Here is a 17,500-nt window from a genome sequence, read left to right as displayed (position 1 = left end):
AAACTTTATTAAGAATAATGTCTATGGTTTCTGAAGTGTAGTTTGGTCGGTCCTCACGTTTCTAGTCATTCTGCTCTTGTTCTCTGAACTGATAGGTAGTCTTTTAATACTTATAAGCTTCTTTTAATAATTCATATTTTTGGATTGTTTCTTTTACTTTATTTTACTGTTTTTTAAAAAAGAATAAATTTTTATTTTCCAGACTGATGATGTGCCAATGTTTTGGGGCACGAAACGTCTCTAATAAACTAATCATGTAAGCTGTTGTCTTGCTGGAACCCCTGTTGAATGTGTAGCTGTCTGCCCGCTGTCATATATATATATATATATATATATATATATATATATATATATATATATATATGTATTATATATATTTATATATATAGTATATATAACGCCTACGAACTCAAACTGATATGAACTCGCAAGTCCTTCCGCACCTTGATACCACTAAACCGGTGTAGCAAATACATGGCTCAAGTTGACAAGCAGGGCATGTCAAGGCTGTGACCATTTCAGCACTGCTAGAGGGTGCGGGAGTGATGAGAGGATTAGAAGCCAGGTAAGAAAACGTTGAGAGAGAGAGGAGAGAGAGGAGAGAGCGAGATAGAGAGAGAGAGAGAGAGAGAGAGAGAGAGAGAGAGAGAGAGAGACCCATTTCGCACGTAAGCCAAGTTGCTTTATTCTGCATTTACTTTTGAATTCCTGTTTTTCTTATATTTTCTCTGTAACCTTCATCTAGCTTCTACATATACCATCCTATATTTAGACTTTTGTTCAAACTGTTAGCATCAATATAATTTTGTTTGCTATTTATCCACAACCCTCGACGCTATCCAACCAATCCTCTTAGAATTAGTTCTTAACAAGATTTTTTTGAATGCTTTACGTGACCTTTATAGTGAGTTTTGTATTTGTGTTTGCTACCCATCATCTTTAAACTCCAATTTCATGTTGAGACTCAGTTCCTTATTTAGCCTCTTTCGTTATACCTTCATACAGGAGCAAATTCATCAAAAAACTAGTCTTGAGTCGTAAAAAAATTAAATGTTCACTAAAGAAAATATATCATTTAATAAGAATGAATTTCAGACTTTTTGTAAGGATATTTACTTATCAAATGGACCTCGCCTCGAAATGGAAGCCAATTGTACTAAATAAACATACACATCCTTTGTCTCACAGTTGTATGCCATCTCTTTACCTTGCCTCCGTAAATATTTTGTGTCCGGTGCAATCTGAGTAAACAACTCTTACAAATGATTTTCTAAATATTACAGAAAAATATCATAATAAAATTTGGTTTTATATTAGCATGTAAAGGGGAATATGATATAACATTGTTATTCATTGTTTGAAATCTGTGGTATAAAGATGTATACATTTGTGAGTGCTTATATAATTTGAAAGTAGAATATTAAATCGATGTTTTTCTAACAATTATTTTTACCATAAAGAATGTGATAGGGCATTTTTAAAATACCTATATATAAACATATTCCAAAGATTGACGACAAGAAAGCTGATCAAAGGCAAATCATAACAATAACTCATTTTTTTTTATTATTTTTAATGCATAACTCACAATCCTAACTAAAAGCAATTTTCATCTTATTAGGCAGTTCATGAAATTTCAGTGGTTTGGATCCCTGGAGAACCATCTGGCATACAAACTCAACATGGAGAGGTCATTCACTTCCTCGTGAAGATGTATGATCGCATGGAAATGGTCTGGCGATTCACTGAGTGTATAGTTCCATTTTTCAGCACTGAAAAGCTGCAAGGTGTCAGTAAAAACGGAGGGATAGATATAACGGTCACTGTATGTTCCAGAAAGTGAATATGCTCTGAACGCTGAGTCAGGAATATATGCGTCCTCAAAGTGGCCACAACTGTCAATGGTTTCATTGAGGCAAAGTACTACCCCGCAGACCTGCACGTACAGGTGATAGAGGCCTTCGCCTTTTTCCACTAAACCACTGTAGGCGATGAGCATGTAAACAATATCTTCAGGTTGTTCAGCAGGGTATTCGTAACTCAGATTACAGCACAGGCCGTCCTCATGGCAAAGCTCCTGGCCACCAAAGACACCTGGTGAGGTTCTCTCTAAGATAACGTGATTGTAACGCCTGAGGTCCTCATGCAAATATTTATGTTCCATGTTCTGTTTTCCATCTTGCTTATGTTTATTTTTTCCATTCACTATGACCTCCATTGTATTTGTTTGCCTCTCTTCCACCTGTGATGGGCCCAACAAAGGCAAACCGTCAAAATCTTTATAAGTGAAAACTTCAGAGTTAGCTGATTGATGGATTTTTGCAGATGGTACAACTGACTTCGTTTTCACTTTTCCCACAATGAGCTTGTTGCCTGAGGAAGTATCGTAGGTATAATAATCAGGTTCAGAATAGACAGTTCTGAAGATTCCTGTACCCAAAAACCCACCTGGAGGGTAGTATATGTTGGCCGCAATAAGATTTACATTGTTTCCTTGACTGAAACCCTTCCAGATCTGGGGAGCTGAGAGGAAGAAAGTTAGTCATAAGAATATAAACAGTTATTGTTTTTCAAATGATTGCTCTTGGCTGCATTTTGTCACTTACGATCACAGAACCGTATGATGTATGTAATTGGACTAATAATTTCCCAGTACAGGTGCATTACAAGAATCTCGAAAGGCAAGGCCGTGATGAGTAAAGGAAAACTATGTACAAAGGTGTCTACTTTAGTGCATTTTTGTGTGTGTATATAATACATATATGTACATACAAGAAGGCACTAGAGTAGACAGCTTTGTACATTACGTTTCGAGATCCTTCTCTGATCCTCAAGGTTAAAAATACAAAGTGAAATATACAAATACAGCAAGAAATGCTAGTATGTATGTACAAATAGATTATGATAAAGGAAAACATCAATACAGAAGTTAAACCTAAAATATAATTGTTAAAGAAGGAGAAAGAAGTTGAATATTTTACTTTGTACTTTTAGCTTTGCGGATGAGACAAGGATCTCGAAACATACACCATAATGAGTAAACAAAAACCATATACACTCGACTAGAAAAGTGAAGGTACAGTTTTCATTAGCTTTCGTTCATCGAATTTCCCATTTGTTTTCACTGAAAAGACATGTAGCTAAATTTACTGAAAATACACTGCAAATTATATCGTAAAGTTAAAACTGCTAAACAAAACTGTTCAGATACTTAAAAACATGATATATGTCCGAAGTAATTGAAATTTTTCAGATGGATTCGTTTATAGAGATCTGGTAGATAGAATGTGAATTTCTGATTGTAGTACTATGTATCACGACGACAATAATTACTCGTTTTCCTTTATGAACGGGGATATTATTGCATCATCGTATGTGGTGAATGCAATTATTTTAGTTTCTACAAACTCATGTTTGTATTCCTAAGCGATTAAAATTAGCTGACGTCAATGGCAGTCAATGTTACGACGTTGTTAATGTAGGTTGAGCAAATCTAGTTGCATCCGCAAGATCGTTTTCTATGATGTGAGGAGGAGCCCTAGAACTTTGAGCGGGAAAGCGCAATACTGGCTTACGCAACAGATTTCACACTTTGACGTTGATATGGATCGAATGCTAGTTGCTGTTTACAAAGATACAGTCTTTAAACAAAAATCTTTATCAATGTTAAAGTAGCATGTCAGCTCAAATATTTTCTGGCTATATGCTCCTATTACAAAGCAGTTCGTAGTAGCTTACAGCCCTACATGACTGCATTTCTTTACCGCGAGGCTGAAAGATCTCCCAACACATCAGCATTTTTTGCAAGATATAAAACTTTAATTGTCTGTGTGATATATATTGAGTTATTTGTGGTAATAGATATTTTTTACTTAACACAACTTTTTTCGTGAATGATTTGTGGATGAAACCCGTTTTTCAAAAGTACAGACTAAATCAAGAGAACAAGAATGATCGCAGCCTGTCTAAAATTTTCCACGTCTTTTTACAATCTTTGAATATTACGGCAACTGTCGAATAAAATCAAGGTTAGGGTATGAATTTCTTAGAGAATTAACTTGAATATTATGATCCTTCTAATTTTATCTACACTCGATCTTGTGTACCGACTTACTGTTCGTTCTTCTGCCTTTCCCCCGTCAAAAGTCCGTCACCAATACTATAATTCTCTCTCTCTCTCTCTCTCTCTCTCTCTCTCTCTCTCTCTCTCTCTCTCTCTCTCTCTCTCTCTCTCTCTCTCTCCACTTCTAAAACGTACTTTGAAATATATATATATTACCACTCAATCTCCCAAAGAAAATATAATGAAATTAAGTAGTTATAAATGGGCCTAAGCTTTCACGTAAGCAGATTTTGCTCTCTCTCTCTCTCTCTCTCTCTCTTTCAATCTCCCCACATTTGAAACACATTTGAAAAAATATTATCACTCAATCTCTGAAAGTAGATATAATGAATTAAGTGTCTCTATACATAAGCCTATGCTTGCGCTCTCTCTCTCTCTCGATAGGCCTATGCTTGCGCATTCTCTCTCTTTTGTCATAATATTTCATTCTTTACTGTATTGTTCCTCACGATTTCCACAAGTACTGCCCAAATTTTAAAACATTTCTCTTATTGTTTAAGATCCGTCTTCAATTACGTATGAATTTTACGTCAGTTTAGTGTCAAACATTGCTTATAAATAAGGTTTCACAATAGGTTTTAAAAAAGGATGATCTATATTCTACCTTGAGCTGATATTACCAAACCAACATTAACGAATAATATAGAGCCAGTTTCTAAACTCAAGTGTAAATGATTATAGGACCTTTACAGAATCTTTATGGTGTAAAGCTAATGGAAATCTAGAAAGTAACAAACGCTATGGTTTTGAAGCGCCGCCCCCTTTCTAGAGTTGCCAGGTGTGGCATTGAATATATATATATATATATATATATATATATATATATATATATATATATATATATTCAAAGATTTTAAAAACTGTATCTTAACTTTCCTTGCCGAGAGTACACACACACACACACACACACATGTGTATATATATATATATATATATATATATATATATATATATATATATATATATATATATATATATATATATATATAAATGTATGCGTGTGTGTGTGTTTGCGCATGTTTATGTTTATGTACTTTTATGTGTATGTGTAATATATATTATATATATATATATATATATATATATATATATATATATCTTATATATATATATATATATATATATATAAATGCTGGTACATACCTGTAAGAGATGGGAGTTCATCAAACCAAGCTGTACTCAGAATGACATCTCGCACTCCATGATTGTAAATGTTGATAACAGCTGGAGTTTCGTAGAGTATATCAAAACAAATCTGAAGGGATAACCATGTCTAACTCTGTAATTGCACGAGTTAATGAGCACGCATACATCTACAGAGTTTTATATTATAGAAGACTTCCTAAATATTTCGTATGGATAATTTCATGATTTAATTTTATTATGTATATATGTATATATATATATATATATATATATATATATATATATATATATATATATATATATATATATATATATATAAATGTACAGTGGACATGCCGTATTTGCAGGCTCACGCGTTCGCGGATTTCTCTCTAGAACATTCCCCCCCCCACCCACCCCCCCGTTATTCGCGGAAAATGAGCCTATTCGCAATATTTTTCTATGGGAAATATCCACAAATTCCTGTTTTTTTTTTTTTTTTTTTTCAATTTCACCATATAATACACTCTTTGTGATAAAACTATTAAAAAAAACAGGTATAAAACTGTTTAGTAGGTTTTTCTTGAGTTTTAACTAACAAAATAGGTTTTAAGCATTTTTATAGGGGTTCCAACTATTCGCGGGGTCTGATATGAATCCCCCGTGAATACGGGGATACCACTGTATATATATAAACATACATAATATATAATACATATAAATTTCCCAAAAGAGAGTATTTGTCCTGCATGCTAAATATTTCAGAATGTCAATCACTTTATTTACTGTGTAAAAACCAAGATGAATTGTTCTCAGTTCTCACCAATAGGGTAAATGTTACACCAAACGAGGTCTCGAAGATAGCAGTTGTGTCGGGATCTGTTCCTGGGGTGAAGAAGTGCTCCGAGAAGAGGTGCTTCTTTTGGTACCTGAGACGTACATGAACACTGTAGCCTTTTCTGGTAATTCTCTCTCTCTCTCTCTCCCTCTAATCAATTTATTGTCCTAGGATCTAAAACATTGTCATGTCATTATGCTGGGGTCACACATTCACGTATCATGACGGCGTATACCCACGTATGTGGATGGTGGGCATCATCGCAGTGAAATTACCTTGAACCGCTGGTAGAAGGACACGGGCTAACGGACATGAAGCCAGCACCGTAAATTGCGCCGTAAATGTACGCGCAAAGAAAGCAAGGTCGGACGTCTACCTAGAACTTACTGCGATAGTGTAATGTTCTACGTACGTCAACTTCACATCGTTACCACGCCCACCGTTGTGGGGCTGTAGGGTACAAAATGGCCAGCCTGTAAAAAGAGCAGACTGTAAAGTGATGGAACATGTATGAGAGAATGTAAAAATATTGCATTCTGAAAATCCAGGTTGTAAATTCACTTTGGTAGAATTCTGCATGTACTGTAAAGTATTGTATATTTTTCAAGAAATAAAAAAAAAATTGAGTCAGACATTATAATATACATACCATTGGCAGTTCCAACATCTTGGGCCTCTTCTGACGGACGATGTGGGGCTTGCCAGAAAGTAGAATATGTTCAATATCCACTTCTCCCTGTCCGTCAGTCGTCTTCCGTGTCGCTGTCATATCACTGTATCTCATCCAACTCCGGCTCCTGTAGGTGGAAGATGACATTTCCTCGACCTGAGTGTCTGCAGGAGTGGCCATAGGAGTCTTCCCCGGGCCGAAAGAAGGTCCTGCAAGATGTGACGTTGATGGTCCCTTCCTAGGTCGTTTCAGGAGGTTCGGCATCTTGAAGGGCATTGTGGAGAGCACTTGGAGGAAACTGCTGGTCTCGGGAGACGGAAACAACAGCTGACCTGAGGGCGCCGACCTGACCTTTTATACCACACTACAGCTTTGCCATGTCGTACAGGGTTGTATAAGTGCGAATCGGTTTCCCCGTAGGCTACAGCGCAATTAGGAGGCCCACGTGCTTCGCGGCGGAAAGAAGACAACGACGGCGAACAATGCAGGTGACCCTAGTGCCTACCCTGTAGTAGTCACCGTGGGTCCCACGTGCAATGCCTGGAGCTACGTCAGGAGACATTTGGCGTGACCACCCACGACTTGTTTTGAACATTTCAAAACTGGAGCAGGCTACGGCGCCCTAGTTGGCGGAGCTTAGAGCCCGGACGACCCGTCACCATACGTCTACGATTTTGCGTATGTTTTACGTTACATTTACGATTTACTGACGTAAGCTGTTGCCAACTACCAATTTCCGCTCATGCGTGGGCGTGCGGGCGTTGATAAGTGAATGTGTGACCTTAGCATTAAGAAATTAATAATCAAATTGCAGTGAAATATGATTTTAAAAAGCAAAAATGATTTAACCTTATAAATAGAAGTCTTAAAACCGATTATACTTCAAGCAATAATCGTGGAAATAAGAATATCTACAAATAAGTAAGCAAATTGTTAAAGGACAAATGTAATACAAGGATGAATTAATGAAAGTATGGCTACAAACGTTTCAGTAATACATTTCTATATAATATGCACAACAGTTTATATCAGTACTGCAAAACCCCTTAGATGCACTCATTCATTCTTATTATTAACTCCACTATTCTTCTTAAAGCACCACTTAAATTGAAAGGAAATAATATCTAAATGAATCGTCATTCATCCAAAATGACCAAGGATTAAGTCAGAAGACCTCTGCAGCATTCATCGCACCAAAGCAAATGATGCCGATTGAGGAACTCAATGGGGCCTTTTCCTTAATTGCCAGTTACACTGACCTACATTGGCCACCCTGTGTTTATACAGAACCTTCAAGTGACTTCGTATGAACGTGAATAAAGCGAGTAATTTCTTGGTTTATGAATAGTCTGTATTAAGAGAAATAAAAAAAGGAAATAATCAAATCCTGAATGAAAATACAAAACATTGCATAATTGGGTAAAAGACATGTCATTTGCACATTTTCAATACCTGGCCACAACAGCTCCGGCATCGTCGAAAACCACCTGGGTGTTGTAGAATTTGCAGCCAGAGGGGTCACGCGGATGCATCGCCGTTCTGGCTCAATGGAAGGTCTTCATCACCTAAGGCAATTTCAGAGCAGTTCGACTGCTCTGCAAGGTCCACCACGAGGTATATGCCATTTTCCATCGCTGCACAACTGAGTTCTTTCATGATCTTCATTGGGAATGATAAGATAAGATGTAATAGAAAAAAATGTACATTGACCCACTATGAAGCAACGCTACTCATCTTTATCGTACAAGCGCTCATGAGCTTTGTGTTTTAACAACGGTCAGCATTTTCAATACTTGTTTACGCAACAATCCAGCACCTTCTTAAGTTTTACGCTCTTACTCCACACTCCTGACACTTATAAATTATGTAGCCTTATTACTTATATTACTAACACACGCAATATATATATATATATATATATATATATATATATATATATATATATATATATTATATATATATATATATATATATATATAATATATAAATATATAGACTTCACAGTCCCTTATGAGGTTAGGATGATACCTACTAGACTATGAAGTATATGGGATGTCTACAATTATATTTGTATAAGTTTGTGAGTACATATGCATACTCATGATTGAATGATACAACGTTCTTGACTCCCTTTAGAACTACGAAATACGAACTATCCAGGATAACGAATTTCAGTCTATTTATTATTGCAACATTCCAACCAACATTTACCAGAGACGCAGGATTAAGTCTCGAAAACAATCTGTGGTTTCTGAAAATATTTATGCATCGAAAATGATTTCTGAAATGTGTTCGTTATTTGATTGTGAATTTTCATTCATGTGAAACACGGCATGGTCAATGTGATTATATAAATGAAATATTATTTAGTGATTTATTGTTAAATATTTGTTATTTGTACTGCGTCAAGCCGAGGGTATTTCGCGCTCTAACCAACGAGTCAAAGCTTCGATTTTCCAAAGTAAAGTTCGGTGTTTGATAAACAATGTATCTCTATCATTTTTAATGTTATTTCTGAAGAAAATTCGCATTTTACTGCTTGAATGCTTCAAAAAAGACTTTAAAAATACCGTATGCAAAATTTTAGGTCTCATTTCTTTGTTTGTAATTTCTATTAATGTTTTTAACTATTGTTTAGGTAATGCTATCTAAGTTTTGTTGGTCTTTTAGATAAAATTGTAATACATGAAGCCTCCATTTTATTACTCGGGTACGTGTTAATTCACATGACCAGTCAGAATTCTTTTAATTTAAGCTCCATTACTTTAAGATCAGGAATCTAGCTTTCCCATAAAGTATAATTATTTATGCGCCTTTAGATGTTTTTCTCCTCTATGAGTCTTCGGCCGGGTGAAGGTTCGACTACGATCTTCACGTCGGCTTGTGCATGACAAAAATGGAGTAATGGTAATGAGAATAATCAATGGAGTAGAAATCGTATGAAGAAACAGGAAGAGAATAAGGAACAGGAGTAAAGAAAAACGAATCCGCTACAAAACCTGAAAACGCAGTCACTGTAATTGATAATATTTTCCATACTTTTTTTTTACTCTTGAGTTATTATGAAAACTTTCCAAAATTTTTCCGTAAATATTTCAAGCATGAAGAATGGGACTATCTTAAGTACCGTTTCCAATAGCTCCTACTTCACGAACAATTAATCAAATGACATGACAAAAAAAGATAACAATAAAAATAATAAGTAAATAAAAATAAAAAAAATTAAAATCATATTGAAACTTCAGTATAAGACATCAGACATTTTCAAGTTCTGAAGAAACCATACAGAATAATTAAATAAGCACCACAGCGAACAGAAATTTGCACCTTTGTATGCACAAGTTATCACTAGACGAAATCAAATTTCGTAAGTGCCTACTGCATCTTATCGACTTGCTTATGTTAAGACCCTGTCATAAGATCATTACATAGAAGCACAATTAGACCTGGATACTTTAATTTTCTCTCTCCATTAAAAGAAATAAATGCCTCTATAGTTCTAGAGTATTTGGAAAAAATTAATCTTCATGCAAAGTCAGTCTGAAAATCTTCGTGAACCAGAGAAACATTATTGCCAATTACCGGTGACAATATCAACGTTCTAATATCACGTGAGGAAAAATAAGCGATTTACAATGAACTTCTGTGCAACTCTTTCCAAACAATTAAAGCTCCTTACTTTGCTCGAATTATTGACGTCGCCGTATTCACAGGGCACCTCTTTGTCCTCTGGGTTCGGAACGACCTGTGTTTGATCCAGAAAACTGCCCCAGGTCATCTCGAGGTTCAGGCTGGTTAAGCCATTTTCTGGAAACACGATGATTTGGGCGCCCTGGGTCACATATGAAAAAAAAAAGAAGGTAAATGTGGCGACTGACGTTTAGGTATATTAATTCAGGCTGCCCTTCAAAAGTTTCCTAAGTTCCGTTTTCTTTTATATGAAGTCTTTGAAGATATATTTACTAAAATAGCCCTAGTTAGAAAAAGTCTCATCTTCCAGCATAGACACCAGCAAAAATATATCATTGGTAAAACCTGGAAATTATAACACTAATCATCCAAGCTGAGAGTTTAATATTTGTATAACAAAATCAACGCAGGTTGGGAATTACAATCAAAGACACGAAAATCAAAAGTTATTGATTAGTGGCGAAAGTTTTAATGAAAATGAAGTAAAAGACTGTCAGTGGTACATTATGAACGTCTTGATAGCTGAGGAAGTTATTTCGAAAGAAATAGCACGCAAGTGTTCAACATTTACGTAAACTTAAAGGGTCTGAAGGATTTTGTGAACACTTTTCAATCACAAATTCACAGAACTCGTTTAACTTACAGGGTCATATATAAAAAGAACAATATAATAAGTACTTTGATTTTATAGAAGTTGAGAAAGTTGTGAACGCCTCTTACTACTAATCTCTCCCTCATTTGGGAAGGAAAATACTTTGGACCCAGAGAGCAAAAGTTCAATAGAAAGTTAGATATGATTGTGTAATAACTTCGAAAATAATCTCTTTTACCTTTTAGTAAAATTATGAGAGGCTGTGTTTACTTGTTGGATGCGGGGGAATACGGTGGTTAGTATATTTGCTAACAAATCATACTGACGAAAAACTTATCGAATGAAAACCTTGTGGGAACCGACCAAGTACCTTCGTTAGGATATTCACTACAGAGTTTCTTTAAATCCCATTATCATGTCTTGTTTATTTGACTATTGTCTTTATATTTCCGTAACATCAATAACCATGACAACAAAAGGCAGATTCATCTTACATAATAGAGAAAGTAAAACAATACTTGCCATGTCTTTGGCCTCTGCAGCATAGCGAATGAAAGTTCTCGCATTTTCCTCCAGTACAGCTAGACCTCCCGCGGAGAGGTCATCATACGGGGCATATTGTAATGCTGCTGCCACGTATTCCACCTCCGTTTCTACTGTCGTGTCTTTGCTGACAAAGTTTTTCGCCGTTTCTCCCTTTCGATGCGCTTTCAGGGTTGACTGGAAGTCATATTTATGTTCTCTGACAGTCTTTCCATCATTTTGTCCTATCGCAACAAGACATGACAGAAAAAGACGTATAATTACGTATGAAAAGCTCAGCTTCATATTTAGTAACAAACTGCTGTTTAGCCTAACAAACTTCGAGTATTAAAAGGCTCTTATCAGTGGTGAGTATGACAGCAGTCGGGGTCACGGTGAAAGCAAATTTTGCATTAAAAATAATCAGATAAGCTGGGAGACGTCAGAAGGTAAAAATACCTGGGCTCTCAAGTGCATATTAGAGATAAAATGTTTGCAAAAAAAAAAAAAAATTCCTTCCTTTTGATTTTTGAACATTTAATGAACACAAGGGTTATAGTCTTTGTTTTTATCTTGATAATGCAGTTTATCCCTCAAACTGTTACGGAGGAAGGTGTGACTCACAGTTTACTGGGTTGATTAAATATATTGATTTTTCTATATCTTTTATAAGATTTTTCTTAAAACAAAAGTTCAGAAGGGGAGAAAATCTTTAAGCATGGTAAGATGAAGGAGTTTTCAGCTCTCTGTCGAAAGGAGTTTGGATCAATAGATTGCTCAGTATAATACATATCTTAAACGAGTTTTTAGGACCAAATGACACTTGTTTAAACAAAATTAAACAAACAGGCAACTGCACCTACCTCGTTCGTTGCAGATCATTCTGGGTGTTAGCTAAAATGCAAACTGGGATAATGAATCCCCGTAGATACAAAAAAATACTTTTTATTACCCAAATTAGCTAACATTAAAATGGAACAAAATGAATACATTAAAGTGGAATTAAATTAATAAAGTCTGACCCCAAAAAACTGTAAAACTGTCATTTTCCTCTCCTGAACCAGGTTTAAGTAAGTACCCCCTTAAATCTCACTGTGTCTGATTAACCACACCATTCTTAATAGTCAAATAAGTCTTAGAGAACCCATTCTCTTATATGGTGACATTGAACCCATCTGAAATAAAGAGACCATACTTATTACACCACTTCACAAGTGAAAGTTAATCAAAATGAATGTGTACGCACCACACTTCTCTTTCTCTTTTCACTTTATAGGTTAACTTTTTCAAAGTCTTATCTTACGTTACCTTATTCGATGGGCGTTCTCAAACCTCTACCAGGTGTGTTCTGCACATTTTCACAAGTAATCAAAGAGTGTCCTCTCTTCTTCTCATTACCTATCATCAAGCCTATATATCATATGCTACAAACACACATGCAGACACACCCTGCGGGGCGCCTAGCAACCATGGGTGCCGCATGTCCCAAGCATGTGATTTCCGAGGCGTCGCCAACCTCAGATTGCATTGGTCATCATTCCTGGCTGTTTTTCATTTCAGCATTCTTCAAGGAACCTAGCGCTTGTCACTAAGCGCCCTATAACACATATTTCGACCATCACTATGGATACTATAACTTCAATCACTGGAATCGCGTAGCGTTCGTTGAAGAAGAATTCATCCTCGTCATTACCCTCCAACGGTGGGACCATAAGGCGGAACTTGAACCACCTCGTGGTTTCCGTGTAAGTGTTTCATGAACACCTTTGTTGAGTAATTGTAGGCCCCAGCTGAGCACGTGAACCATCCCGAAATAACTCAGCATGCGCCCTTATTCAGTGTCTGCATCCCCTGTAGGTGTATCCAACACCCCCGTCGCTGAACTGTAGATTCGACGTCTTCCGATGAAGGAATTGTGACCGCCACCTCATTGTCAACTTGAAATATCCCGTGACTTCCATGCAAGTGCGTCTCGCACCCGCCTCGTAGAAGATTGTAGACTCCTAATTTTGTCCCAGAACATATCCTGAGACGATCCACCGACGACATCTTGTCCATTGCAAAGGCGATCCATAACATCGCCGCTCATGTGTAGATCCGACCTCTGGTACTGTAGAACCAAGCTGTTTCCGTCATCACCATCGCGTGAAGTTGGGAATTCTCTAAAGTCATCTTGTGTCTGTATTTGAAAAGTCTACATGATCATAGAATAACTAAAGTCTTGCTTTACCACACGAATCTGTCATTAACTAATATACCCAATGTCATAGTCAATTATTAAAAATTCCTCACTAAAACAAAATATGATCTTTACCCACGGAATCTTCATAAGTAATCCTATATCTGACAAATATGCTATTAAAACCCCCACAATGCCTATACAGCAAAACCCCTGTAATGTTTATACAGTTAACCTCCATCAAATACATTGTTTAATACCCCTTCTTCTGACACATATACCCAGATAAATTCTACCTCCTGTCTATAATAGAAATGCTATGTAAAGCTTAACCCCGATTACAAGTTTCCCTTGTAGGAAAGAAATAATAATGATAATAATTCAACTTTTCCCATAACAAAATGTACACGGAGAAAAAAATATATATATAATCCAGTGCTTTTCCATATAAATCGCAGTATGTAACTTTATGGAATTTGCCGCCGCAACATATCCCATCGACCCGAATTGACCCCTTACATTCATCCCAATAGAACCATATTCCTCAAAATTATCCTTAGGACATCCTCCAAGGTACCCAAAAATTGTCCTCGAAAACATAACTCATTCATGATACTGCCACATGTATGTAAAACCGCATAACCACCATAACCACCTAGTTAGGATATAAACCACAGAAAACCACAATTCAACAATTATATACTGCCAAATATAACCACTGGTGAATATAAAAATACAACCCCTTCATAGGACCCATAAAACCACAATGCAGTCGTGCCACCCCCCAAGAGACATAACACCAAAAGAACCACAATACCCCCCCCTCTTTGGCTCGTAAAACCACAGATCACCGCCAAAAATTATAACCACAAAAAATCGATCACCAAAGATTATAGCCACAAAAAATTCAGCCCCAAAATTTCACCACCAAAAAAGCCACACAAATTCAGCCCCAATAAACCCATACCGCCAGGGACCACCACACGGGCCTGTTATAATATTTCTCAGCTTAACAGAAATTTGCCATACTTTCCAACGCATTTTCCTCATGAAATAATTACCTCTGGTTTTTATGCCAAATTGCCGTAGTTTGCGCATAATAAGAAAAATAGTAGAAGAAATGAAAGAGAAAAAAAAACATTAAATTAAACTGACTAAACACATTTCACCATCAATTTGCGAAACCAGAAAAAAATACAACTGCGTGACATCATATTAGTTACCACAACCAACTCTTTTCAGTTTTGATATATGGGTTAATTTTGACCGACCTGTATTTTCCTCTAAGACTATAAATCTGATTCCAGTCTTTTCCTCAACGACTCTAAAAGGACCTTCAAATTTCGTGTCGTGGCCTCGAGATTACGGCTGAGACAAGCATGTCTCTCCTTCGCTGTGGAAATTAATGCTTTGATTGTATCTTCCCCATGATGAGGTATAGTTAACAGATCAAATGTGCCTCGTGCTTGGCAACCAAACAAAGCTTCAAATGGAGACATTTTAATGGAATCACTAACCATAGTGTTAATATTATGTCTAACAACATAAATATATGTATCCAAGTTTTTATCATTACCACCTATAGTCTTCCTGAGAGCTTCAAGTACTTCCCTGTTTGCTCGTTCACACAACCCATTAGCTTCAGGTCTGTATGGAATAATTGTTACTTTCTGTATCCCCATGACTTCCGCCAAACATTCTAAAGTTTTGTTTACAAACTCTCTGCAATTGTCGGTCAATAAAACCTCGGGTGAGCCATATCTGCAAATGATACCATTGAAAAATGCTATAGCTACTTCTTCAGCTGCTTTATGCTTAAGTGGAAAAATTTCTACTATCCTCGTAAGTTCATCTATTATCACTAACAGGTACTTATTCGCATATCTAGACTCACAAAAATTTCCTAGGATATCCATATGTACTCTCTGAAAAGGTCTACTTGGTATTGGATATGACCCTTATTTGCAGGAAGTTATCCTTGCAGGTTTGCAAGCATTGCATACTGTACAGTTTTTCACAAAATTTTCCACATCTTTCCCCATATTTTTCCAAATATATTTACCCATATCCCATTGTATAGAATCGCTAGTGACTAGCGCAACTTGAAATCCTTCCGTGTCATAAAAACTTCTACTAAGGGCATCCGCTACTACATTTAATTTGCCTTCTATATATTTGAGCTCTGCATCGAAGTCCCTGATAGTTAAAAACCATCAAGCTCTTTTAGGCGACAAATCAGGCTTATTAAAAAGATCCAATAATGGCTTGTGGTCTGTAAGGACTTTTACTTTATTCCCCATCAGTAGCATTTTAAAATGAACCAAACTTTATACTATTGCAAAGGCTTCTTTATCTATGGTAGCCATTAATCTCTCATTGCTGCCCTTTGTCCTAAACTTCCTACTATAAAAGGCTATGGGATTGAATTTCCCATCAAACTTTTGCATGAGGCAAGCACCTATAACCTCCTGGCATCAGTCACTAATGTAAATGGTTTGCTGAAATCTGGAAATTTCAGAACTGGGGGATTCATTAACGCGTCCTTAAGTTTCTGAAAACTATCATTCTGGGGTTTTCCCCATTGAAATTGAATGTCTTCCCGCAATATATCTGGAAGGGGAGCTGTTATGATTGAAAACCCTCTCACAAACCTACGGAAGAAACCGGCAATGCCTAGGAATGACTTAATTTCTTTCTTTAATCTCGGGGTGCGAAAATCCGCTATTGCAATGACTTTATCGTCATTTACTCTAACCCCTTCCTTGGATATGACATGGCCTAAATATGTGATTTGCTTTTTCAAGAATGAACACTTAGCTAGCTTAATTTTCAACCCTGCTAACCTAATCCTCCTAAGTACTTCCTTAAGCACTTCCAGGTGTTGCACGATCGAGTCTGTGGTGACTAATATGTCATCCATGTACACAAAAACATTTTTACCCAATAACCCGTGCAAAACTGTGTTCACCAACCTGGTAAAGATCATCGGACTGCCCAATAAAACCGAACGGCATCCGCGTAAATTCATAGTGTCCCTTGGGCACTGAAAAGGCCGTATATTCCTTACTTCTCTCACTAAGAGGGAAATGCAGAAAACCCTGCGCTAAATCAACTGAGCTATAAATATTATGTCCCCTGATTTCTACAAAAAGATCTGGTATGCATGCAACTGGATAACGGACAGGGATTGTTTTTTCGTTTAAATGTCTAAAATCGACACATACACGGACAGAACCGTCCTTCTTAGGCACTGCTAATAGAGGAAAGTTGTATGGAGACACACTAGGTCTAATGATTCCTTCCTCTTCCCATTTATTGACCTCTTTCTCTACCTGTTCTCTGATTTTGAAAGGTATGTGGTATGCAGGAATATAAATAGGTTTACCTTATGTTCTAACACATTAGTCAATCCCAGTTTATCACCTTGTAAAGCTACTGTATCCCCAAATTCTGCCAAGTGCTCTCTTACTGCTTCAATATGCTCACTATAATCCACATTAGCTAAATGTTCTCTAAATATTCGCTTCCTTGATTGCATTTCTGCCTCTGAAAACTCAGATGTCCCCTCTACAATAGCCAATGAACCACTGTCATTACCCCAATCTTGGAGATCTACCACATACGTATTCTTCTGGTATTTCCTAACTGTATCATTACAGTTCAGTAATTCTATCCATGTAACACCAATGTTTGATACACTGTTCACTGATGCTGTGCTAATAATCCCTCTTAGTTTCTCACTGCCCTCAATTACGCACACA

At 36.6% G+C, this 17,500-nt stretch overlaps 1 protein-coding gene across 2 annotated transcripts in view; it reads right to left on the bottom strand.

The window, feature by feature from the left end:
- Window positions 1–1,582: 1,582 nt before the first annotated feature.
- The window catches only part of LOC135215244 (pantetheinase-like), a 162,917-nt gene continuing 146,999 nt past the window's right edge, over window positions 1,583–17,500 (bottom strand). The window contains exons 1-6 of one of the 2 annotated variants that reach the window (XM_064249761.1): window positions 11,561–11,886; window positions 10,436–10,588; window positions 8,209–8,415; window positions 6,072–6,177; window positions 5,267–5,378; window positions 1,583–2,523 (exon numbers count right to left, since the gene is read on the bottom strand). In XM_064249761.1, the coding sequence (XP_064105831.1) occupies window positions 1,637–2,523; window positions 5,267–5,378; window positions 6,072–6,177; window positions 8,209–8,288 (1,185 nt within the window). In that variant the 5' untranslated portion in view covers window positions 8,289–8,415; window positions 10,436–10,588; window positions 11,561–11,886 and the 3' untranslated portion in view covers window positions 1,583–1,636. Of the gene's footprint in view, window positions 2,524–5,266; window positions 5,379–6,071; window positions 6,178–8,208; window positions 8,416–10,435; window positions 10,589–11,560; window positions 11,887–17,500 lie in introns of those variants that run through there. The other variant, XM_064249762.1, reaches the window with a different exon arrangement.

Source organism: Macrobrachium nipponense, chromosome 5 (assembly GCF_015104395.2).
Source record: "Macrobrachium nipponense isolate FS-2020 chromosome 5, ASM1510439v2, whole genome shotgun sequence".
NCBI lineage: Eukaryota > Metazoa > Arthropoda > Malacostraca > Decapoda > Palaemonidae > Macrobrachium > Macrobrachium nipponense.
The sequence above is the reverse complement of the archived record's forward strand: the minus strand, read 5'-3'. Positions and strand labels throughout refer to the sequence as shown.